This window comes from Rhinolophus hipposideros (genome assembly GCF_964194185.1).
Source record: "Rhinolophus hipposideros genome assembly, chromosome: 2".
NCBI lineage: Eukaryota > Metazoa > Chordata > Mammalia > Chiroptera > Rhinolophidae > Rhinolophus > Rhinolophus hipposideros.
The window spans coordinates 110,513,392-110,538,397 of NC_138048.1; the positions used below are offsets into that span (position 1 = coordinate 110,513,392).

Below are 25,006 nucleotides of genomic sequence, written 5' to 3' on the forward strand. Positions count from 1 at the left end.
ACACACTGTTCCCCAATAAAGTCCTGTTCCCATTCCCCAATAAAATAAAAAAAATAAATTAAAAAAAAGATGTGAGGCAAACGGGACAAGTGGAAACAGTGTGATCCAGAGAGAAGGGGGGCAGTCTGGACAGTAAGCTCATGGGTGACCAGGCCAGAGCAGCAGGCAGGCCAGGGTGACCAGACCATATAGCAGGACTGAAGTGACCAAACCAGGTCATCAGGCCCAGGTCAATTGGCCTGGGGTAACCAGGTCAATTGGCCTGGGGGGTGACCAGGCTGGGTTAGCAGACCAAGCCAGGTCAACAGGCCCAAAGGGACCAAGGCAGGTCAACAGCCCCAGGGTGACCAGGTCCGCAGGCCTGGGGTGACCAGGACCGAGCAGCAGGCTCAGCAGAGCAGGATGGATAGCTGGCTTCATGTCTGTAGGCTCTGTAGTGATGCACCCTTTTCATTCACGATATAGGGTGTTTTCTTTCTTACTTGATCAGCCTAGAGTCTTGCTAATTCTTTCGGAGCATCAACTTTTGGTTTCATTGGTCTTCTGTTTTCTGTAGCATTTCACTTGTACTCTTTTATCTATTGTTTCCTACCTTCTAATACTTTGGTTTTAAGATCCTTAAGATGGACATTCATATCACTGATTTTAAACTTTATTACAACGCTACTATATGAGCCTACAAAGATTTCTCCAAGCGCGGCTTTAGCTACATCCCACAAACTTTGATGTTTTTATTTTCATTCAGCTTGAAATATTTTCTAATTGCCCGTGTGCTTTCATTTCTGACCATAGGTAATTTAGAAGTATATTGTTTAATTTCTAAATATTTGGGATTTTCTAAATATTTCTCTTACTGATTTCTAATTTAATTCTACTGTGGTCAGAGAATACACTCTACATGGTTTCCATCCTTTGGAATTCCTTGAGACTCATCTCATGACCCAGCACATGACCAATCTTAGGGAATGGTCCACAAGGACTTGAAAAGAATGTTAGGTGAACTCTTCTATAAATGCCAGTGACTTCAAGTTGTTGAAGATTTTGTGTCTACATTTGCTGAGACAAGTGTTGAAATCTTCCACGTTGTCTATTTGTCTAATTCTATTCTTAATTCCACCAGTTTTTGCTTCATGCATTTTGAAGCTGTTATTAGGTGCACATACATTCAGGACTGTTTTATCTTCTCGATGAACTAATACTCTTATCATTATTCAATGTCTAGTTCTAGTACTATTTCTTTTCCTGAAATCTTTGATATTGATAGAGCACTTTTGCTTTCTTGTGATTGTTTTTATGTTATATATTTTCCTAAACTTTTATCCTGTATTTTAAAGTTTCCTTTATTCTTAAAGTTCCCTACAAATTGAGTTTCATTGTCAATGTGACAATCTCTGCCTTTTACTGGAATGCCTGGTCCTTTATAGTTAATACAATTATTTAAATGGTAGGTATATTAATCTCCTTGGGCTGCTGTAACAAAACACCACAGAGTAGGGGCTTCCACAGTGCTAGCTTATTTTCTCACAGGTCTGGAAGCTCCAAGAACTGTCCGTCCCAGATCCAGGTGTTGGCAACCTGGTTCCTCCTGAGGCTTCTCCTGGGCATGCTGGGTTCTCACACAGTCTGTCTGTCCGTGCATGTTCCTGGTGTCTCTTCTTATAAAGACACCTGTCCTGTCAATTAGGGACTCATGCTTATGACCTCATTTGATCTTAATTATCTCCTTAAAGACCCTGTCTCCTAATTTAGTCACACGTGAACTTGTGGGGGACACAATTCAGTCCATAGAAGTTGGGTTTAAGTCCATTACCTTGTTACTTGCTTTCTATTTGTCCCATCTGTTCTTTGTTCTTTTTCCCTGGCTTCTTTTGGATTGTTTTACTTCCTCTTTTTCCTTTTAGTGGTTTACTCTAGTGTATGCAATAGGTATTTTACTTATCACAGTCTAAGTTTAAATAGTCCACCACTCCATGTACAAGGTAGAAACCCCACAGCAGTACACGTCCCTCCTCAGCACCTTCCCTGTTATTGGTGTCTTATCTTTTACTTCTCTCTCTGTGAAAAACACGATTATTATTTTTGCTTTTAAGTTAGTTATATCCTAAACATATTTTTTAAATGACAAGGAAAAAGCCTTCTATATTTACCAGACTTACCATTTCTGGTGTTCGTCATTCTTTGGTGAGGACTTTCCATCTGGTATCACTTTCCTTCAGGCTAAACAACATCTCTCATAGAACAAGGCTGCTGGGAAATTCCTTCAGCTCTGGTTTTTGTCTCTCGGAATATGGAAGTTTTAGTTGATCTTTTTTTTTCCTTTCAACATTTTAAAGATGTCATTCCACTCTCTTTTGGCTTGCATTATACCTGATGGAAGGTGGCCACCATTATCTTTACTCACTTGCAAGTGACATGTCTGTTTTTCTATTTATTCATCATTGGTTTTCATCAATTTGGTTCTGATCTCATAGTTTTGTTGTTTTTCTGGTCTGCTACATGTCTGCTGAGCTTGATGGATCTCTGGGCTTATATATTTCATCATATTTGAAAGAATTTCAGACATGATTACTTCGGAAGTTTTTCTGCCTCCCTCCCACCGTTTCCTGGGCCTCCCATTATACGTATGTTAGACCACTCAATACTACCCAAGGGTAAGAGGCTGGTTTGTTTTGTCTTCTGGCCACCACAGGCATTTCACTGCTCCCCTATTCCTGGATGCCCAGGAGCCCACAATGCTCCTGTCTCTTCCCAAGAACCAGAGGGGGACATCAGGGAATGTGGGGTCTCAGACTCATTGCCTCTTATGCCCATAAAGGGCCTGTCTGTGGGGCACATGTCTCAGGCTGCCTAATGCCATGCAAACCAGCTGTTCTCCACTTGTGTCAGGCATGGGTCTCAGACACCCCCTGGGGCATTGCTGTCCTGAGGAAGGCCGGAAATCACCTGCTCTCAGTAGGAGTCGCTCTATGGAAAGTAGTGGTTGGATTACTTTCACTAAAGACAACAGGGAACTCAAAAGCTATCTACATCACCCTCACCCTACTGACTGAAGGGGGTCTTCTAGACAGCACCATTCCAAGAGCAAATCCCAGGCATAGAGGTCACACAGCATGAAAAGCCCGAGGACAAGAATTGCTGCCCGGCGCTCGTGGCAAGTCCCCTGCTCTGCAGCTGCCCCATCAGCCTCGTCTTCTACCTGAGGACGGACTGTGCACGTGGATTCTGCCAACCAGATGCCCTATGAGGTGCTGTGAGGAACAGCAGTCAGGGCCGCAGGATGTCCTCCACTACAGGGGTTCTGTCTTACACTCATCCTCCTCTCCGGCTGCTCCTAGAAAGTTAAACACTGACTCTGGAGCCCAAGGATAGGGACTAACCAGGCCCCTGGCACATATCTCGGGTGCTAACATCCTTCCCAGACCATCTGAATTTCCTCCTTTTGTGTTCTTTGCCTCGTGTCTCTAACCTTAATTCCTTCTTGAAACAAGGTGAATTATAAATAAGAATTCACATGGCAGGTGGAGATGAAAATGAATGAAGCTGACCAGTGAATGCATGATTCTTACAGAGTTCTGAGATGCGGAGGAAGCAACAGTAGGTGGCACTGACTCTTCAAATATTTTTATTGCCTAAGTAAAATGCAAGTGTAACAGTAGTGATTCTGTTTGGTCAGGAAAAGAATTTTCCTAGAGGGAAGTTCACTGTGAGTCACACATTCCCAGTTAGAAAATCCCTCAGAGGGAAGGATGTGCAATACATCACAGTGAACACAGAAAACCTACTATGGCCCAGAGGAAGTTTCCCAGCATAACATCCAAAATCTTGTAAGTCAGACACTGACAAATATCATATGCTCTCATTTATATGTAGAATCTAAAACACAAAACAAATGAACAAACAAAAACAGACTCACAGATACAGAGAGAGAACAAACTGATGGTTGCCTGATGGGAGGGGGCTGGGGGCAGGGTGAGAAAGGGGAAGGGATGAAGAAGGACAATTGGCAGTTACGGAGCAGCCATGGCTGTAAAGTGAAGTAGTGGAATACAGTCAATAATAATGTGATGACCGTGGTGCCGGGAGGGGACTGGACTGAGCAGGGAGAACACGTTAGACATAAATGTCTCACCACTGTGCTAGTCACCTGAAACTAGAATGACATTGAATGTCACCTGTCACTGAAAAAGAAAAAAGGATTCCAAATTTTTTTTAAAAGAGGCAAGAGCAAACCCGGCAAGTATGAAAGGGATCCGACACAGTTCCTTCACCAAACAAACCCCAATAAAATGTCTGAGCAGCAGGCTGAACCCTGCTCCATGCCCCAGTGTGGCGGCCAGGGGGGCCGGCTCTGTGGGGCTGAGAGCAGGCAGGAGCGTGACCCGAGGGGCGGGAGAACGTCAGGGGAGGGGCCAGCTCAGGTGGACAGAGCCCAGGAGCCCCGAGGGCGGCAGGAGGAAGGCCACGAGTGGAAAGCCTCGGCAAGAGGCCTAACAGTTTCTGGGCTAGGAATGACAGAGGCAGAGGGGCACCCTGACGCGTCTGCACTATCCGGGGAGAACCAAGGGGAGGCTGCCGCCGGTGTAGGGGACGGGACACAGGAACGGCAGGCTGAAGTGGCATGGGCTGGGGCCTCTGGCCTTCGTTCTCATCAAAGCTCTTGGTGATTCCACAGCTACTCCTGGGGAGGCCCTGAGCATGACAGCTGCCTGTCTGCAAGTCAAGGGCAAACCTACCACCCAGACTCCCCAATGCAAGCCCCAGGCCCTGCCCAACAAACCAGAGGACAACTTGCCAAAAGGCATCGCCTGGAAGTCACTCCTGCTCCAGCTCAGAGCAGACGGGGGCATGAGGGTCTCGACAGCCATGAGGGTGACCTGGGGGTCACGCCTGCCTGACGAGCTGCAGGGGTGGTGAGTGACAGGCTGGGGTGCACAGCGGCACCACACCGTGGTAACCACCAAGGTGCTAACGCCCATCAGCCTTTGTCATGCTTGGTCTCCCTGAGCATTTGTCATTACAGGCTGTAAACTGGAGGTGGGGATGCTGGCATCCACACACTGGCAGCACCGTGATATAGCGTGGGCACACGAGATCAGGGGCAGGGTCGGCCCCTGTTCCTCACAGACCCAGGGAACAGGGGTCTGGTCCTTGTTCCTCACCGAGCCCTGGGTGGCCTCTGCCCACTGGGCTGTTTGGGAAGGCCAACACATCCCTCAGCCCAAGGGGCAGAAGGCACAAGAAGAGCCGGCCTGGGGTGAGCCCAGCACAGGCAGGGGCGGACAGCTCCTCTCCTGAGAAGCCCTGCCAGCCCAGTGCCCATGGCGAGGACATACCATGCCGTGCCCTCTGCATTGTCACAGTTCATCTTGTTCCTTCCCTCACCCAGACCCATGGAGCTTCTCTCAAAACTAAACCTAAGCAGAAGATCAAGTGTCTAAACCGCCACCCCGCTCCACCCAGGACTGGTCCTGGGATTCACTGTGGAAGTGGGGAGTGTGGGGCATGGGTACAGTGGTCCTGGGCCCGCCACCCCCTGACCAGGCGCTCACAGGCCTGGTCTCATTGGTGGCCCGTGAGGGCGCTGTCGGGGTGCAGGCTGGAGAAGCGGCCAAGGGCCCAGATGGGGAACACGTTCCTGTAGCTCGTGTAGCTGATGGCACAGGTCTTGTTGAAGACGCCAGAGATGTTTTCCTGAAAGGACACAGGAACTTGAACACAAAGGCCCACCAGGTGGCCGAGAGGCAGGGCTGGCTGGTGGGCAGTGCGCAGGCTCTCAGCGGGCTGTCATCCCTCCGTCAGCTGGCCGCCCTCACCCTGCAGCAAGCCCACCAACATGGTCACCAGCCCTGCACAGCCGTGTCTGCCCCACTCGTCCAGAGTGGGGGTTTGGCCTCACGTGACCTTGCCACCCCATGTCCCAGGGACAAGCAGAGTGGGCACAGGCCTCCCAGCACCACCAGCCCTGACCCCACCCTCTGCCTCAGTTCCAACAGCAAGGTCCTCAGCCTCCCACCGCAGATCTGTTCTCAACATGCCACTCACCAGTGGGTTTCTGAATCTCTAATCCCCATAGCCAGGCCCTGCCCACGAGCAGCCCAAGGGGACATGGAAAGTTGGGCCAGTGCTGGGCCCGCAGCATACCTGGGGCCAGTCGCCATTGGGGAGCTGTTTGCTCAGCAGACACCGGACTCCTCTCTCCAGCGCCTCCACGCAGGGATGCCTGGGGGAGGGGAGCAGTGACCACACGGGCACACAACTGAGACATGGCCTCCAGCTGCTATGAGAACCCAGGCCTCACCCCCGCAGCCCGAGCCAGACGAGGATATGAAACATGGGGCGATGACAGATGACATAACTGATACTCGAGGTGTCACACCCACTAGGGACAGTCAGCACTCCTCAGGCCACCGCTACACAAGTCCAGCCTGAGAGGAGATGACGCAGCATGCACAGAGGTAGGCAAGCCAGGTGGACAGCCCACAGAGGTGGCCGGGGAGGGGCCATGCCTGTGCTCGCCCAGCCCACGTGCTCATCTCACTCATCCTGGCGAGGGTGACACACTGGAGAATCACAGGTTCAGGACCAACTCAGCTCTGGGGGCAGGCTGGCGGATGCTCCCTTACCCCATCCTACATACTGCCCCTGCTGCTCCCACTGGCCTGGCCTGGCCATGGGGGGCTCTTAGGAGATGCCCCAAATGGTCCCAAACCCAACGGGGACTGCAGCGACTGGGACACAGCACATGCGTGTGTGTGCACACATGCCTGTGGTTTTGCATATTTCTGCACGTATGCACATCTACGTGTGCGTGTGACTGTGCAGCTACACGTGGTTTAGCACTGGCTGTGGACACCGGTGGACCCAAGGAGAGCAGCAGCAGATGCCGCCACACCTCAAACTGCTTACCCAGGGCCTGGTGTGTCCCTTGCTGTCACTGTGGGTACTGAGCCTATTTGCAGGAGCCCACTGGCTTGGACAGACCTACATGCCTACCCAGGAACCCGGTTTGCAGCCCTGCACTCGGAGCTCAACTGCCCACACCCACCCAAGCCACCACGTTCAGCATCCTTTCTTGGCCTGCCCCACCTGACGGCCAGCAGCCCCATCAGGGCCCAGCACGTGTTGTGGATCTGGGACTGGGAGCTCTGCACGTAATGCCGCTGCTCACAGGACTCAAAGTCCTCTCCCCAGCCTCCGTCTGCCATCTGCCGGGAGAGCAGGAAGTCGCAGGCCTTCGACACCTCCCTGCAGGCAGCCCTGCAGAGAGCAGACACGAGATGCCATCATGCAAGGAGTGTCCCTGGCTCCTGGGTTCTCACCCTGACCGGGCCTCCTCAGGGCTCAGGGGTGAGGGGGCTGCTCACATGGCCACCCCACCACAGGTGTGAAGGCAGACAGATAAAGCGACATGCTTTGTAACTGCTGACGTCTCACTGCCAGGACCACCCCTGAACACCCACCGGGCCAAGCAGAGCTGGGTGTGGCCGCTGGACACAGCTGGACCAGGCCTCCCTCCCCTCAACCCAGCCCAGCGAGTGTCCTGGGCTGGCCATGCCCACCGGGTGGGGCCAGGAAAGCTGAGGGCGTCACGCCCAGCCAAGCATCCATAACGCGGATGCTGCTGGCTCCTGAGCCAGCGAAGCCCTCACTAACTCACAACCTGGTGACGCCTATGTTTTCTGGAATACTGATCTTACCTCACTGTTTAAAAAAATGTAGAAACACCCCGAAAATCAAACATCAAAGGAGGAAGGTCTCCAGCAGAGTGTCCTGCGGAGAAGACCCCATCCCACCAAGGTGGGGGGCAGACGCCCGTGCTTACCCATTGCGGTAAATGTGCCCCATGCAGGCGAAAGCTTCCAGCCCAAACCAGGTGCCGTAGGTGAAGCAAACACCCCAGGAGCTAGAGGGAGACACGAGGAAACGAAGCCTCAGAGCCCAGGCCCCACATACAGCGGGTGGGAGGACGGGAACGCCCCAACCGCGACACAGGAGGCTGTGGTTACTTTCACGTAAAACAGATTCATGGGTTTCACATGCCATAGCACCACAGAGCTCTGAGGCCTGTGGGATAGAAACGGCCCTCCCGGCCCTTGGGTTCCCTCTGCGGGAACCACCCAGCGAGGTAAGAACAGATCCAAACTCAGGGGAGGGCGTGAGTAACCAGACCCAAGGAGCAAGGCACAGGGGGCAGGCCACCGCACACCCAGCACTCGCCCACACCACAGGGTGGAGGCCAGGCATCCACGAGGGACATGGCCCACCAGAACTTGTGAGTGGCAGCTTCCCTCCAGGACAGCTGTGTGTGAGAGCGGACGTCCACACCTTGGAACTCACTCACCCTTCCCAGGAGCCATCAGGCCTCTGCTTCCGCCGACAGAACTCCAGGGCCCGCTCGAGAGTCTCCCTGCAACACAGAAGCCGGCCAGGGAACATTCCGGCCAAACAGCAATTTACTGAATCCCACCCATCTATGGTCTCAGAAAGAATGAGCATAGTCTCCCTTGAAGAAATATGTAAACAGAAGCAGTTCAGAGAGAAGCTATAAGGCCAAGGCACAAGCAAGTACAGGTAGTTAAGGAAACCCAAGGGAAAAGCAAATGCTCAGGTAAGAACCTGTGTTGGTAGCAGTGACCAGTGTCACTGAAAAGTGTCACAGCTAATAGGCTTGAGTAAATGACACAAGGCAATTCTAAAAAGACATGAAAAATTAGAGTGCAAACAAAAGATTTAGAGGACAGAGAAGACACACTGTAAGCCTAGCCGGTCCTTCTGAAGAGGCCGCATGAAGGTACCAACGCAGCCTGAGGGCACCCTGCCCATGCGGGGCTCGCCGGTGTCACCAGTCCCAAGTGTGGGTGGCACCCAAGGTTTCCAACCACAGTTCCTGCAGAGTTCATGGGATGTCACCCGTGACCACATCACGTGATGCTCCGGCCTCCCTCTGCCAGCAGAGTCCCTCTTCCCCTTGATTCTCTCCCTGACCCGCGGTCATGAAGCTGCCATACGGAGGCCCACGTGCTGGAAACGAAGGGTGGCCTCCAGCCCGCTCAGCAGGTCAATGGACCCTGAGGCTGACACCCAACAAGGAACGAAAACCTGCTGATAACCACACGAGCTCGGAGCAGACCTTTCCTGGTCGATACTCAAACGAGACGCTGGTCAGCGGAGAGAAGACGCAGCATGGCCTGGACTCCTCACGCACGGACGCTGGGAGGTAATCACTGGGTGTGGCTTTAGGCCACCAAGTCTGTAGCGATACTGTCACTCAGCGACAGGTGACCAATGCAAAGGTGACGGTACAAATAAGAGCATTGGCAGTAAGAGTGACGTCACCACAGACAGTGGAAATCAAAAAGTTAAGAGAAAATAAAACTTTAGCAACACATTTGAAAACACCGACAAAATGCACAAGTTACTAAGAAAACGGACTTCTCAAAGTGGCCTGAAGAAGAGAGGGCCTGAATAGCCCTGTAACTATTAAAGGTCAGAGTCAAAAAGGTAAACCTTTCCCAGAAAAAGAACTCTAGGCCTAGAAGTTCTATAGGTGAATTATCCTGAATTATCGTGAACAGCATTCTAATCTTACACAAACTCTCTAGGGACTAGGAAGAGGACGGCACACTCCGACTCATTTTACGGACCCAACACAGGCTTTCAGACCCCAGCAGGGGAGGGGTACCGTGCCCCCCATGGTTGCTCACGAGGGAACGCCGATAAAAATTCTAAACTAAACGGCAGAGATAAGCCCAATTAGGCTCATCCCAGAAATGCAAAGGTGTCTTCATGTTAGAAAAATGTACACTATTCATCTACGACACGAAGATGATAAACGAGATAAATACATAATCAGCTCACTGACATAGAAAGATTATTTGCTAAAACTCAACACCCACTCACAGTGGAGGGAAAGAACAACTTAGCGGAAATAAACAAGAACCTTATTACCCTAAAAAGGGGTAACCACCCCAAACCAACAGCAACTATGGTTGTTACTGGAGAATTAGTAGCAGCTCCCCTTTAAACTCAGGAATCACGGCACGTGCCTCTGTTACTGCTTTCCTGCAAGAAAACCGCAGGCCACGGGGGCAGAAACAGCACCGATCTCATACTCTCCCAGGGAACATAAAAAGAAAACACTTTGCAGCTCAGCTTGAGTCCAGCATCCCCTCACAGGAGACCCTGACGAGGGCATTATATCCAAGTTACAGACTGGTTTCACTCCGTGGCAGCTGTGAAAGTCCTCAACAAAAAGATCCCAAATCGACTCCCACGTCCCCGACAAGTACAGAAAGGCCAACAGGCCGGATTGAGCTGAGTTCCACCAGGGGGCATGGAACCGGGCTCGTCCTGGGAGGAAGGCCTCTCGAAGATGAAGCTGCGGAGGGGACAGCACGGCGAGGCCTCCTGAGGACACGTCCTCTGTGCCCCAAGAGGCGAGAACAAGGCTCACAGCACGAGTCACAGGAGCCACAGGAAGGCCCCAAGGGCCCCGGGGAACACGTGGTGCTGTCAGCCTAAAGTGGCTGAGGCCAACCTCACCTGATCTCCTGGGGCCTGTGTCCCGGGAACTGCATGTGGAAATGCCGAAGCGCCTGCATCACGGCCGAGGTGCACTCCACGTACGTGTAGTCTATCATGATGTCCCCTGGGAGAGCGAGGGCGCAGTGAGGCGGGGCTGCCGCTCGCCGCCCTTTTCGGCAACATGGGCCAAACCGCAAAGTGCAAAGCACCATGATATCTGGGGCCTGACACACCGAGAGCCGGACCATTCCCCGAGGAAAAGGGAGATGACCTGGTGACCTGGAGGGGCTTCTGTGCTGTGGGACCGCCAGACCAGTGGGAGGATGGAAGAGGGTGTCCAGAGCAGAGAGCTGCACCGCACCCCAAAAACCCCCCACTGGACCGAATTTGGCAGTGACAGTAGGGGTGCAGGAGCAAAAATGTGGAGCAGGGTAAAGAACTACGACGTGAGGGGGGCACAGGGTGACAGTATCCCCACTGATAGTTCCCTGCAAGGAGCACGCAGGTGGACAAGGCAGGGGTCAGACCCAGTGTGAGCCCCCAGATCCTGCCGTGACCCCCACCCACAGCAGGGGCCAACCTCATGGGTCCAGGAGCATGGGGCACTCCAGGGTTTCAGGGCTTCTTAAAGGACTCGCTGTCACCTGCCAGAGCCCTTGTGGGCACGGCCCTGGCCAGGGGAAGGGACAGACCTCTGGTCAGCAAATCGGCCTGGGCACAGGACCCTGCGCTATAGTTACAGGTCAGCCAGCCACTCACCGAAGACCTCCGAGGGATTTAGCAGCTCCAGCAGGTACCCCCCACGCTTGGTCTCATAGGTGGCAAACCCCCCATCGGAGTTTCTCATGTTCAGCAACTGAAATCAGAGCACACCCTGAGCTGAGCGTGGGCGCCCCAGCTGTGGGGGGCGACGAGAACCAAAGGGCTGGGATGGGAGGCGGGAGGTGCGAGCGGGCCCCCACATCACACCAAGAGCCTCGGGGACCTGACAGTGGGCTGCAGTCTGTCAGGTACTCTGCAAAACCTCCGGGGACACAGCCCAACACATGCACGTGCCCAGGTGTAAGGCGTGTAGGCCTCTGAACCACGCAGCCTCTGCTGTATGCCGTGCTGAAAGGGCTGGCCTCATGTTCCAGGCATTGAGCAGACAGCCAGACCTTCCAGAGAGGCCGTGGCAGCGCCGGCCTGTGAGCCTCCAGGATGCAGGAGAACGGGCCAGAGCTGCCCGCAGGGCGCACACCCGGCCCTCACACTGACCCAGGACTCTGGCTCTGCTCAGGCCCAGCCGGGAACCCCTGTTGGCTGGGAACAGGTGCCGTGGGGACGTGCCCCTCTGGCTCACGGTCTTGGCCCTGAATGTTGGCTGGGACAGGTCCCAGGGGACATGCAGGCCAAGCCACAGCACAGGCGCAGCGCTAATGGGACCCGAGGACCCTGCTCGCACAGCAGCCTCACCACATTGACGGCATCGAAGAGCCGCTCTGGCGGGATGTGTGTGGTGACGAAAGGACACTTCTCCTGCACAAGGAGGACGGACTTCAAGGCCTCCGCTGTGCAGTCGGAGACAATCCAGCCACAGTCCACAGTGCTGAAAGAAAAGCCGCCCTGCAAAGCGCGGCCGTGACTGGCGGGTACAGGCATCCCGGGCCCGCCCTCCGCCCCTGGGGGGAGGGCCGTGTGGACCGGCCTCGGCTTCCGGCTCAAGAACCCCACGGCTGCTGCCGTTCCCATCGCCACCCTCAGATCCCACCACAGGACGGGCCCAGGCAACGGCCACCACCGTCCTCCCGACCCTGTGAGGATGCCGCATGGTGGGTCCACGCTTGCACACATTGGAGGAACTGCCCTTTCCGCCCTCGCCTCCTCATCTCCCTCATCCTCCTGCCCACAGAGTCTCTAATGTGTCTGTGGCTGGAGTGTCTCAGAGATGCGACGGTGTGCACAGCGTGTGGGCCAGCCGCCAGTGGGGCCACCTTGGGGCACCCCATGCATGCGTCCTCACCGCCATAAACCCCTAGAGGCTGAGGGAAGAGCCCCTGAAGGCAAAGCCAGTGGCAGGCAGCCCGCGTACCTTCCTCATCTGGCGGTAGTACTTCTGGTAGTCGGGCAGGTTGTCTGGGACCTGGGCAGCACCAGAAGGACACGTGTGGGAAGCGCAGGAGAAACATGTCACCATCGTGGGCAGACACCGGGGCAGGGAGGGGCCCACACAGAAGAATTTGGGGCTCCAGAATTGTGGCCTCTTGGCCATCGGTGCCCAAGGAGCCTTCGAGGTTTCACCCATGCCCACAGTCCCCACCCATTGCCGGGAAACATCATGAGGCTCCCACTGAGCTGGACAGGGCAGGGTGGGGGCAAGTAGGGGCACCTCTGCCCAGGTGAGGTCCCCCAGAGTCGCCAGGCCCCAGGGTCACCTGTGAGATCCGCAGGAACTCATGCGCCTTCTGCAAGCAGGACGAGAACTCGGGCCTGTGCTGTGCACCCGCCTGGAGGACAGAAGAGGGCAAGACGCTGGCTGCAGGAGCCTGCATTGGTGGGCTGGTCCCTGGGCAATATGGCAACACCTTGCCACTCCAGGGAACCTGGAACCGGGAACCAACCCACCGGGGTCAAGTGGGGTCAAGTGGACACAAGTCAGAAAGACATGGAGAAATGGAGTGGGCAGAAGGGACGTCCACACCACAGCTGCCCGCCTGAGCCCATAGGCCGCGCCCCGTCTGCAGCAGGCCCATAGGGCCCAGACCCCCTGAGGGCTCTCTAGGATTGCTCATTCAATGGAACAGAAACACACTCTAGTTTCTCTCTAGCGTGTCCTCGGGGCTCTTCTCTGTCCCAGGAGCAGAGTGACTTTGAGAAGAGCCTGCAGTATTCCGTCCTTCGTGGCCTGAGACACCCCCGAGACTCCCCGATCCTAAAGCCTCCAGGCCGGCCCACTGCCTCAGCCGCATGTCGCCAGAGGCCTCAGGGCCCAGGGAGCAGAGCCAGCGTCCACAGGTGCGTGTCTGTGCTAGGCTTAGGGGTGGCTGTACAGGAAGTCAGCTGTAGGCTGACTGAAGAGCAGGAGATGCAGCCACATACCTCCAGCAGAGCCTGGATGGCAAACGAGGTGTCCCAGACCTGCGAGCCGTTGGTGCCCTGCATGCAAAGGATGGTCTGTCACAGCAGCCACGGGCGTCTGGGGGCTCCGATGAGCTCCAACAGATGGGAGCCCAGCTGAACCCTGACCCCAGGCTCTGTGCACCCCTCAAAGTCTACGGGTCATGCAGACAGTCCCTTACCCCCACCTTCACCAGGCCACCAGCCAGAATAGAACCGTCAGGGCACTTCAGGGTACGGACGCCACCACCCATTGCCTCTTCTGCCTACCCGCCGACCGGCAGTGAGGACCAGTGGCCAGTGTGCCCCAAGGACCGTGCTGGAGGCTCCGTGTTTACACAGTGAGCCAGGCAGGTGACAGCAGACAAAACCCCAAGGATGACCCAATGGCTCCCAGGGCCCGGGCAGCCAGGACAGGATGAGGTTGGCCCAGGCCACTCTGTGATGTGGTCCCCTATCTGCAGGGTCACGTACAGGAACTATGATGGGGGTGGCAGTGATGGTGCCAGATCACCCACTACATACAACGTGCAAACTGGGGGACGAGCCCAGTAGCACAGACCACTGGGCTGGCTGCATGCAGAGAAGGGCTCAGGGCTGGGGACGCAGCTGTAAACCCTCGCAGGCAGGTAGCCGTGAGGGCAGAGCCGTCCCCCTACCTGACACCTCGCCAGCGTGCGACTCAGGCCACTGTCTGCTCCTGAGCCGCAGCTCAGTTCAGAACTACATGGCTCAGACCCCTCCCACGACCCCGCAGCCCTCGGTTCCTCCGACAGCCCAGCCCAGGAGGCACGCACGTCCCCTTAGATGGCGACCTGCAGCCTGGCATCACACTGCCAGGCCTTGTGAGGGATTTTTGAATCTCAACAAACACACAGGCAGGAGAAATACGGCTGCCAAGGAAGCCAGCAGCCGGCCTATGGCCTCACCTGCATCTTCATGCCATCCAGGCCCAGCCTGTGAGGAGAAAAGCCAGGTTAGGGGCAAAGGCAGAGGGTAAAGGACTGGGGTCAGCCGCTGCCTCCCGCCCCTGGTTACGGAAAACAGCGCCCCCTCAGCCTGCGGACGTGCACATCTATGACTGAGCCGCTCCGTTTTCCCCAAGGTCTTCCTGATGCTGCCCTGATGCCCACAGGCTCCCCAGTCCTGCCTTCCAGATGTGCTGAGTCTCTGCCATGCGGTGGGTCTTCCCACTCAGACCCTCGCCAGCTTCCAACCCTGAAACTACTGGTCCCAGCTCTCCTGCAGACACCACAGCAACCTCGCCGGGACGAAGACAGACACACACCCACTGCACTGGGCTGTCAGCCACCTCAGTTGGGTACCGAGCGTGCCCTTCCAGCCACACTCACCACAGGTAATCGGGAATCCTGGACACGTGTTCCTTGAAAGGGTCGGAGGCTGGCCCGTCCACATGCCAGCGCACAAGCATGTTGATAGTTTTCGAGATCTGCAGGGGACAGGCCATCAGTGCTCTGCTCCAGCCCTGAGGGCACGAGCCCATGGCCCCACGCAGCTCCTCCTGTCACCTGGGTCCTCTGCTCTAACCCTCGTCCCGAGCAGACGGGCAGTCCTGCAGGAAGCGAGGTCTCCGTGGGAGGCCAGAAGGGGTGAGGGTGTGCACAGAGGGAGACAGGGAAGCCCGGCCAGCTGGCGAGTGGGCAGAACCACCATGTGAGGGCACAGGCGGGCACATGGGGCACGAGGGGCCCCAGCCCACGGCCAAGGCGGAGACCTGACCTGTGCTGCAAGGGCTGCCACTCAGAGCGCCTCGTTCCAAGCCCAGGCCTGCCACCCTGGGATCTAAGTCAAGACACAAAGTGCACCTAAAACTGCACCTAGCTTTAGTCAGACGTGTTTCATGCAGCCTTCAGTCAAAGCCCAACTCAAGATGCTGCTAAAATTGGGGAATAGCTGACCGCTCTTGGGCAGCCATCGCTTATGATCCACTGGGGTCTCGTGAGGCCCAGAAAATGCCTGGGAGCAGGGCCAGGAGTGGGACTCGATGACACTGAGCCAACTGGGAGACCTGAGAACCGGTGTCCCAGCCTACAGGGAGCTCGCAACGGCTGCGTCCTACCCTGTCTCCCTGTAACTGAGCCAGTCGGCCCCACAGCCCAAGGCAAAGCGGGCCAGGAGCCCAGAGGCTCAGTGCACCGAGTTGCATGTCACGGATTCAGCAGGAACCAGGAATGGAACCCAAGCACCCCAAGCGCTCTAAACTGCAGAAAGGAAGGGCTGATGGAGTTTTTTTTCCGGGGGAGGGGCCTGGACAGAAAGACCCTGGGAGGGGCCTCAAGGAGCAGTGTTCAGATGCACCAGGTGGTGGGGATGGGAGATTGGCGGGGAGGGGGCCCTGCCTCGGCCTCCTGCCCTGGTCCTCGCCCTCCCCCGGCCAACACCGATGAGCAAGGGGTACTGACCGGACCAATGCTGATACACTTGGAGAAGCGATCATCGGCCACGATGTGCTCGTACAGTCTCTGGACAGCCCACTGCCGCAGGCTGGTACTGTGGTGGCGCTCGTACAGGTTGCACAAGGCTGAGGGGATGAGGGTGTCAGCAGGCACGGGACATAGAGGAGCGCCAGCCCCAGCCCAGGCAGACTCGACGGCAAGCCACATCTCCAGCCGGCCCTGGCCCTGTCTGCCTCTGTTTCCTCCTGTTCAACTGCCCCTCTCCCCCCACGTCCAGGCCGTCAGGAGTCAGTCTCCAGCTGTGTCAGCGCTGACTGACGGGGCAGGGACCAGGCACAGAGGGAAGACAATGGTTGGGCCCTCCTCTGGGGGAGGTCACGCCCCAGGGGCCTGGGTCTGAGGTCCTGCCCCCCTCCCTCAAGGACAGATGACTGGGCACTCCAAGGCACTCAGCTCTGAATCCTGTCATCTAGGAGCCCTGCCCCAGGCTCGCTCCAAGGCCGAGGACAGGGCAGTACTGCTGGACGCAAGGCACACACGGCTGGCCACTGTGTGATGACTGAACCATAGCGGAGTCATCGTCACCCCTGGGGTCAGCTGAGCCCGGAAACGCACATACCGAATACCACGCGGAGCAGCCAGCTGGGCGGTGTGTACAGCTCGTCAGGGGCCACGTTGGCCCTCTGGGCCGGCCAGTCGATGCTGGCGTAGTCCTCTACGTACAGCTCCTGGGGACGGCACACCTGCTGAGCCCTGGGCCGTCCAGCCCACTGGACAGTTACCACAGGAGAGGCCCCACCCTCCCCAGGCGCTCAGGTCCGTAGGCCCACGGCGCCACCTGCACCGCCAGCTGGGCCCTCACCTGGCGCAGGCTCTGGATGAGTGGGTCTTCCTGGGCGCTCAGCCTGGTGGCATAGCAGTAGCTCATGGGCAGGTAGACCTGCCGGCAGTGGCACCACAGTGTGGAGGGGTGCGCAGGGAACCAGGCAGGAAACAGCCTGTGGGGGACAGCACATGAGCAGGCGCCCCGGCCCCACCACCACAGCCACAGCCCCAGGCATCCCAAGCAGACAGTACGGACAGCTGTCCAGGCCCAGTCGGCAAGGCCAGCACTCAGCTTGTTCCCGTGGGGTGAGGTCAACCCCCGGGGTCCCCAGGGCACAGGCCGCTCATGCTTCGTCCAGGTGCATCCTAAAGCCAGGAGTCTCTGCTCCTAACTTCAGGACTGACTAGATTCTGATGGCGACAGACAATCAGGTGACGAGGAATGCTGACAGCGGGGTGATTGAGGGGTCTGCAGGACCGGCCTGGACTGCCTGTGCAACTTTTCTGGAATTTGAAAACGATTCCCAAAAAACCGTTATTTAAAACGGTTAGGCCCCAGCCTGCACCATGCGTCTTCCTGACGTGAGCACACGAGGCCCACTTCCCGGTGGGCGAGAACCAAGCCCCGTCGTTAGTCACATTCTGGGCACTAGGAAGTGCAGAGCCGCATGCAGCCTCCCTGCTCCCAGCAGAGTTGGGCAAGCTGCCCCCAAGCTGCCCCCGGCCTGGGGCCACTTCCCTCACGCTCTTGAGGGCTCCTCCCCTCGCTTTAAAGGGTCTTTTTTACATTTGGGGTAGTACTGTGTTTCCATGAAAATAAGACCTGACAGTAAAATGAGCCCTAACATGATTTTTCAGGATGACATCCCCTGAACATAAGCCCTAATGTGTCTTTTGGAGCAAAAATTAATATAAGATCTGGTCTTATTTTCAGGGAAACACAGTATTTCCAGCTTTTCTGCAGCTGGACTGGTCCAGGGTCTCCAGTCCTCTGACCCAACACACCTGCCCTTCACTCTAACCCACACCCCTTCCTAAACTCCAGCAAAGACCACTGTTGGGGCCTCATCTCCTGGGGGCACAGACAACAGAGTTCCCCTGACCCTGGCTTCTGATACCCACACCCTCAGCCCCTACCTGCTCCTGGCACACCAGGGAGGTTGACGGTCCAGCAGGCAAGCCCGCCAACGAAGAACTGTGGGATGGCCCCAGGAACGCTGGAAGCAGCCAGCGTTGGGTGACAGGCCCTCCCACTCACACGCAGCTCTGGTCCTGCCCACGTCAGTCACCACCTCTCATGGCTGTGGAGGTCGGGCCTTGGGCCCTGTCATCAGGGCCTTGCTGCCTTCTCCTGAGTGCTGCTTTCACTTCTTGCCTTTCCTCCACCACAGTCTTCTAACACAAAGACTCCCAACCTCCCTGACGCTGTCTGTGGGACCCTGACCCTGCTCACAGAGGCCCAGAAGAGGGCTCTCCCAGTCTCACCTCCTGAAAGCTGCAATGGGGAATTTATGTGCAAGTGAGTGTTTTCTGGGGAGATGTCACTGCTTTCACTAGATAGTCATAAAATGTCACAAGGCACTGGCTGTGTCAGAGAAGAAGGAAGCAGTGTCAATTTTGCTGAGCATTTGAAGACTGTGGTTCTGTTAAAAATAAAAGTCTCCCTTTAAAGGAACACTGAAGTGTTCACGGGTGAAGCATGATGTCTGGGAGTAGCTATCAGTCACCGGCAGAAAGGCAGGCGGGAGACAGAACACAGCCCAGCCCAGAGCTGGCGTTGGGAGCAGGGCCAGGCTTTGACCCGTCTCTACCTCTACATATACTCAGAATGTCCACAGTGACAGACAAGATGCAATCATGGTGGTCTAGGCGACAAAGCCAGAGCTACCCCTTCCACACCGGGGGTTCCGTAACAGCCCCCCCCCACCGTGCACCACACCTGCCACACGTCACCCCACGGTGCTCCCCTCCCTCCTTCCATTCATCTGTGGGATTCAGACAAGCAGGGCCTCCACCAGTATCCTAACAACACCCCCCCCCCACAAAAGGGGCCACCCCTCGTCTGGGTAGCAGGTAGCGGGGACCCAGAGGCGACACTCCACTCAGTGAGGCAGCGGGGACCCGGAGGCCCAGTCCCCGCAGAGGCAGGCGTACCACATCTCTGGTAAGAGCGTGTTGAGACCTTCCCAGCTGTAAACATTCAGGGTTGCCAACCAGAACTTCCCCCAGGAGGGGATGGCCACAGCTCCACCTGGGAAGAGAAAAGGCCCGCGTCACCTCCCTATAGTGGGCCCTCGGGAGTCACATCTGCCCTACGTGCATGAACTGAAGGCAGGTCTGCCAAGAAGCCTCCAGCTGCCATGAGAAGCCAGTTTCAGGGACAGCAGTGGGCTGGCACCAGCGGCTCCCAGGAGGAGTGTATCCAGCCCCAGGAAAGGGGTCCGTAGCCCCACCCACTACCTGGGAAGGTGAGGGTCCCAGGTGTGCATGGCAGCCCATGACCCACGGGCCTGGAGAAGCGGATGAGGGGCAGTGACCACGCACACTCGGCCACCTACTCTTGGACCGCTCCTAGCAGCCTCGACCTGTGTCCCCACTTGGCAGGCAGGGTGGGACTCCAACATGGCTGTCGGTGACACTCTGGTCCAAGTTGGAGCCACCGAGCAGCAGAGGTTCCAGGCACAGAAACACCTTCCTGGCCGTGCTTCACCAGGGTGCCTTACCCAGACCCATGAGTGTGAAAGTTAAAAACCCAGGAAGTGACCAGGGAAGGAAGTGTGGCACAAAGACATCACCCGCAGGTGAGCAGTTTGACCCAGGGCGAGGCAGAACTCATGACAGGAGCGAAGTGAGAAGGTGGGTTTTCTCCTCTGAGCGGCCACAGTAGGCCTAACCTAGTCGGGCAGGTCAGAAGGGCTCCTGCTGATGGGACACTCAAGGTGCCAGGTCAAGGCTGAGGAGCCCTCATACAGTGGCACGGAATGGAAGGCGGGATGCCAGGCAGAGGAGGCAACATGCTGAGACCTGAAGCAGGAAGGGCTTGGGGAGCTAACAGGGGCCCACATGTGAGCTGAGGACAGGAGTTGGGAGCAATGCCCAGACACGCGTGGGTGGGCCCTGCCAGGCTCTGCAGAGCAGCAGGAAAGCCCTGGCAGCAGTGGGAGCCATGGACCCCCGGGCGGTACTGAATCGTTTCCAGTGCCCACAGGCAGGAGAGGTGCGCCAGCCAGAAGCCCCCGGCAGGCACACAGGAGGGTGAGCGCGGGGGTGTGAGCAGAGCTGGGCCGGGCTGCCCATCCGATGGGAAGGCCGCTGCACGGCCGCTCCCACAAGCAGCGTATGTTGTCTCAGTGTGTTGTCTTTGCCAATTCACAAAGTAGACAGAATTCCATGGTCATCTTAATTTGCTTTTAAAAACACGACTGGTAAGCTGAGCCAGTCTCCATTTTCTGCTTTGATGGGCTCCCTGCTCAGGTGTTTGTCCCAGTATTTCGGGAGAAGGTGCATCTTTGCGTTCCTACTCTGCAGGAACTTGTTACAACATGGAGCCACGGCCCCTTTCCCCAGCGCGAGCTATATAGGACGTACCTTTCTTGTGCAGAAGGTTCCGGGCACGTACCAGGTCAGGATGGTCGGGCCCGATGCCCAGGATGCGCAGGGACACGTAGTTGAGTGCGGTCCCAAATACTGTGGACTTGTCCTCGACGTGCCTGCGGGAGGAGACGGGGTGGGAAAGGGACAGCTTTTATTACCTTTAAGAAGTGAAGCAATGCTTTCATTGGCACTTCCTCAGGAAATCACGAATGTTGACATCTTACACTGATATAACACGAGAAACACCCAGCACTGACACCTCCCATGACAACTATGCAGTTCCCAAATCGCCCTGCGGGACCTGTCACCCCCGCTGCTCCTTCCCTGCCTTAGTCCACAGGACCCTGCGGCACACAGAGCACCTGCAGGTGACGAGTCAGGGCAAGACGTGAGGTCTCGACACCTGTCATGACGGGCTGCGACCCCATCCCGGAGGCTGAGCTGTCCCAAAGGCCAGTGCTGTGGATTCGGCCCGCCTGAGCCTGGGCAGGCAGCTGAGCACCTCGGGAGAGGGCCCGGGTCCCAGAGCGAGCCCCACCAAAGAAAGGCCGGCCGGAGCTGGGGAGGGCTGACCAGCTCCGGCAGCGGTGCTGCCACACCACAGTCAGAACCATAACAGCCAGATGGCTTTCACTGGCGCAAGGGTCTCAAATCTGTCAACCAGTCACGAGACAATTCACAACACAAGCTGTGACACTAATCCCCCAGGCCCAGGTCCATGGCTACAAACCGCCCCATGATAGGTCTATGTCCTAATGTGTGCACACGCATGCACACATGGGGCGGGCACACTCACAGGCCCCAGCCGCCATCCGGGAGCTGCACCGACCACAGGTACCGCACAATCTCTTCTCTGTACCCAGCTGGCAGAGGGATGCGCGCCATGTGGCACACGATCAAGAGGCCTGTGTGGCAGAAGGGGTCCCTCACTCAGCAGGGCACAGGCGCTCGGCAGGCTAAGCCCGTCACCTGTCCTCCTGAGAACCCCTCCCGACCAATTCCAGGCCCGGGGGCCCAGTTGCAACCCTCCGGGCACTCACTAACACCAACCTGTAGTCCACCTCCCTGAGCTCCATCAGCCACCCCTTCAAGGTGAGTTCACAGGCCCGAGCTGCCAGCAGAGGACTTAAACCCCCACCCACCACTCTGCCCACGTCCGGCACCTTTGCACAGGCTTGGCCCTCCAAGCCTGCCGCTCTGCTCTGGACTCGAGGCAAGCCTGCCACGTCCCCAGAGCACCTATGTCCCTTGGCAGACCACTGGACAACCAGGGTGCGGGTGACTCTCCCCAGCCATTCCTGTGAGCTCCCGTGTACACTTGCACGCCCATTCACTACAATGTCCACCCATGGCATGAACGAGGTCAGGCCACAACCCCAGTGACGACCCGCTGGCTTGCCCACAGACAAGGCAACACCCTCCTACCTGGCAGGAGGAAGAGCGGCCCACCGTAATCACCCGCCCAGTGGCCGTCCTCAGCCTGCAGCCCCATGTAAAACGTCATCCCATTCAGAGCCCCCTCGCGCGCTGTGTGGGCTTTGGGCAAGTCTTTAAAGTAACTCCCCTGCAAAGGAGAAAAGAGATGAGAGCTGAGGGGATCTGTGGCCAGGTTACAGGAGCGCAAGTCACTGACACCCAAGTCAAAAGAAGGAATCCGAATTACTTTTAAAAGCTTCAGCTGCTACAATCAAAAATCTAAACCCTGAGGATGGTATTACCACCTCAGCAATTGTCATGGTTTTGCTCCCCAGTCACACCTACTTGCAAGTGTCTTTACAACTTCTCCAAGCCTTCTTAAATTAATACAGCAGCGGCCCACCCACGAGTGTGGGGTGGGGAGCTGATGGCCACCCAGACCTGGGATTCAGGTGTCTCACGGGAAGGGGCCAAAGGGAAGTCACCGTGAGCAGAAGCCAGGGCCCATCAGGGAGACCCCAGGGACACTGCATACTCTTTGAACAGCCGAATTTCTTACAGGAAATTCATTGCATCGAAACCTTTTTCTGAATAAAACCAAAGTTACAGAAGGTTCTTATGCACAGCTTAGTGACGGAGGAATGGAAGCACAGGAGTCCACTCAATTCACGCTCTACGTTTAACTCAAATGATTCCTGTAGGAACCAGCTTCCGTGACATGTGGCCCAGCCCCACACTGCACATCTCTTCTTGCTTGACAAGGAAAAAAATACCCTTCCCAGGTAGCTTTGTGAAGCTCCCTGTAGGTTCTTGGAGCTCCTGGCTACGAGAAAGGGAAGCCGCCAGGCCTGCTGAGTCCCGGGCCTTGTTGTGACCCGCAGAGTCGAGCACCTACGGTGTCCAGTCCCAAGGAGTGAGCCTCCAGCGCAGTCTGCCCCCGGCCAGGGTCATCCTCTTGAAAATACGTCCACACCTGCCTTCCGCCCTCATTGCTGAGTCGCCAGCGGCTGAGGTCGGTGGCGGGCTGTGTCTTATAGGGTCCCCCTCTGCGACGCAGACACCTGAAAAAGGTCGTGCACAGGTGAACGGCCGTCGTGCCTCCTCTTCACCGGGTCTGGTCGGAGCCCAGCGGCTCACTGCGAAGAACCCACCGCCGCGATTCCGCGTCTGGGTCACTGCCGCCTCTAGCTCCGGCACCACCACGTGCGGCGGCGAGTGGGGACGCCGGCCCCAGGGACCCCGCCCCCGACCCCCGGCCCCACCGGCTCTCCTCAGCCCCGCCCCTGCCTGGACTGGAAGCCCCCGCCCCGCTGCGACCCCTCCTCAGCGCCCCGACCGCGCCCCCTCTTCCAGCCGTGTCGGGGACGCGAAGACTCACGTGCCCTCGGTCATGACTGCCGCGGCGATCTCTGCGGCGATCCCAGCCACCTGCGCCCCTTCTAAGAGCCCACCGGAGCGCACGGCACAGGCGCGCCACTCGGCCGACCGGTGCTGAGCGATGGGCAGATGTCGAGCAGCCAATCAGAACGCCGCGGGGGTGGGCCTAGTGCGCCCTCGGCCACCGCAGTGGAGGAGCGCGAGACGACCCATCGTGGCGGGGCGGGGACCTGGGGTGGGGTGGGCGTGGCATGGGGCGAGGGGCGGGACCGAGAGGGGGCGGAGCCTGGGCGGGGCATGGGCTGGAGGCGGGGCCGGGCCCGCCGCCAGTCGCGCCCCGAGCCTGTGTCCGCCGCGCAGCGAGGTGTGGGGCGAAGGCCCGCGCTGAGGGCTGAGGAGGGCCGTGCTGAGGAGGGCTGGCCCTGGGAGGAGGAGGTGAGGCGGGCGGGCGGGCGGGGAGCGAGGCTCAGCTGAGGAGCGGCGAGGGCCGGGACCCGGGCGGGCAGGCGCGGAGGAGCTCGTGCCCTGAGGAACGGCCGAGTCCGCGGCTGGAGGTGAGCGAGGGAGCGCGGGGAGGCTGGTGGCCGCGGGGCCGGGCCGCGACGAGGTGGGAGGGCGTCCGCAGGAGCGGGACTGTGGGGCGGGTAGGGGCGCCCGAGGCCGCGCCGGGCTTCCCCGGGCCGAGCTGGTGAGGCCGGGGACGAAGGCAGCAGCCGCAGGCGCCAGGAGGCCCGGGCCCGGGGAGGGCGAGGCCGGCCCGGGCGTCGGCTGCACCTCTGGGGCCCCCAGGCGAAGGTAAGGATGCGAGGCCCTGACGCGGAGGCGAGACGGAGAGGGGACAGAATGGGGACGGAGAGAGTGGCCAGACGTGACGGGGACAGCTGGCGCGAGGCTGGGGACCCGAGTGGCCCTTGGGGTGCACAGACACCTGGGGCTCAGGGAGGCTTGGAGCCTGACAGGAGGCACTGCCAACCCCGAGGGCCTCCCGCCCGAGGCCCAAGGCGGCCCTCAGGAAGCCCGACCTCGGGGCCAGCGCCCGCCAGGCGGCGCCTCTGTGCGCACGCCCGGGGCCTGCCGCCAGGAAAGGCTCCTGCCTCTTCCTATCCCAGGTCAGAAACTAGTGAGGTAGATGCGTGTCATCAAAAACTAGTGAATGTTTAAAGTTTAAAAGATTATAACAGTAAAGGACACATCGCCAGTAACCCCCTCAAAACACTCCCCTCACTTCACACACACTTATCCCCTCATTCTTGCCACTTTCTGAAGCAGTTCTGGAAGCTAGAGGAATTTGTGAGTCACCTGCTTTCGGGTGACGTTTGAAAACATGAGGTTGGAGGGGATCGGCTAGGGAGTAATCTAAAGAGAAGAATTCCCAGGAAGAGCAACGGGGCATGCCAGCGTTTCCAGTTGAGGAGACAAACCAGGGGAGTGTGGGGTCAGGGAAGCCAAGTGAACACGTGCTATCTGTGCAGAGGTTTGGGAGGGGTTATAAAATGAGATCCGGGAACTGATGATTAGATGTGGCAGAACAATTTATTGGTGGTTTACGAGCAATTTCAACAGACATGAGGAGCAAAGCCCCCACCAGAGAGTTTTAAACAAAAGGGGCGGCGTTCCAGTTAAACATGGCATACTGGGCACAGGCATTGACTTCCACTTCCCACGGAAACCCTACCTGCATCGAGTAAGAAAAGATAAAAACTCACAGAGAGAATGGGAGAGGAGGCAGGAGTAAGTAAGACAGGTCAACAGAATTA

At 57.3% G+C, this 25,006-nt stretch overlaps 1 protein-coding gene across 1 annotated transcript; it reads right to left on the bottom strand.

Annotated features, from left to right (window-relative positions):
* Positions 1–3,600: 3,600 nt before the first annotated feature.
* On the bottom strand, positions 3,601–23,363 carry LSS (lanosterol synthase). Its single transcript, XM_081026375.1, has 22 exons — positions 23,251–23,363; positions 22,768–22,933; positions 21,882–22,020; positions 21,253–21,361; positions 20,451–20,572; positions 19,017–19,113; positions 16,900–17,035; positions 16,657–16,765; positions 16,044–16,162; positions 14,973–15,070; positions 14,550–14,577; positions 13,603–13,659; positions 12,939–13,010; positions 12,596–12,646; positions 11,980–12,129; positions 11,284–11,380; positions 10,543–10,648; positions 8,342–8,407; positions 7,823–7,903; positions 7,087–7,257; positions 6,142–6,220; positions 3,601–5,691 (listed from the first exon to the last, which is right to left on the bottom strand). Exons 1-22 carry the CDS (start codon positions 23,262–23,264, stop codon positions 5,560–5,562), a joined length of 2,199 nt encoding a protein of 732 aa, XP_080882501.1. The 5' UTR covers positions 23,265–23,363; the 3' UTR covers positions 3,601–5,559.
* Positions 23,364–25,006: the final 1,643 nt, after the last annotated feature.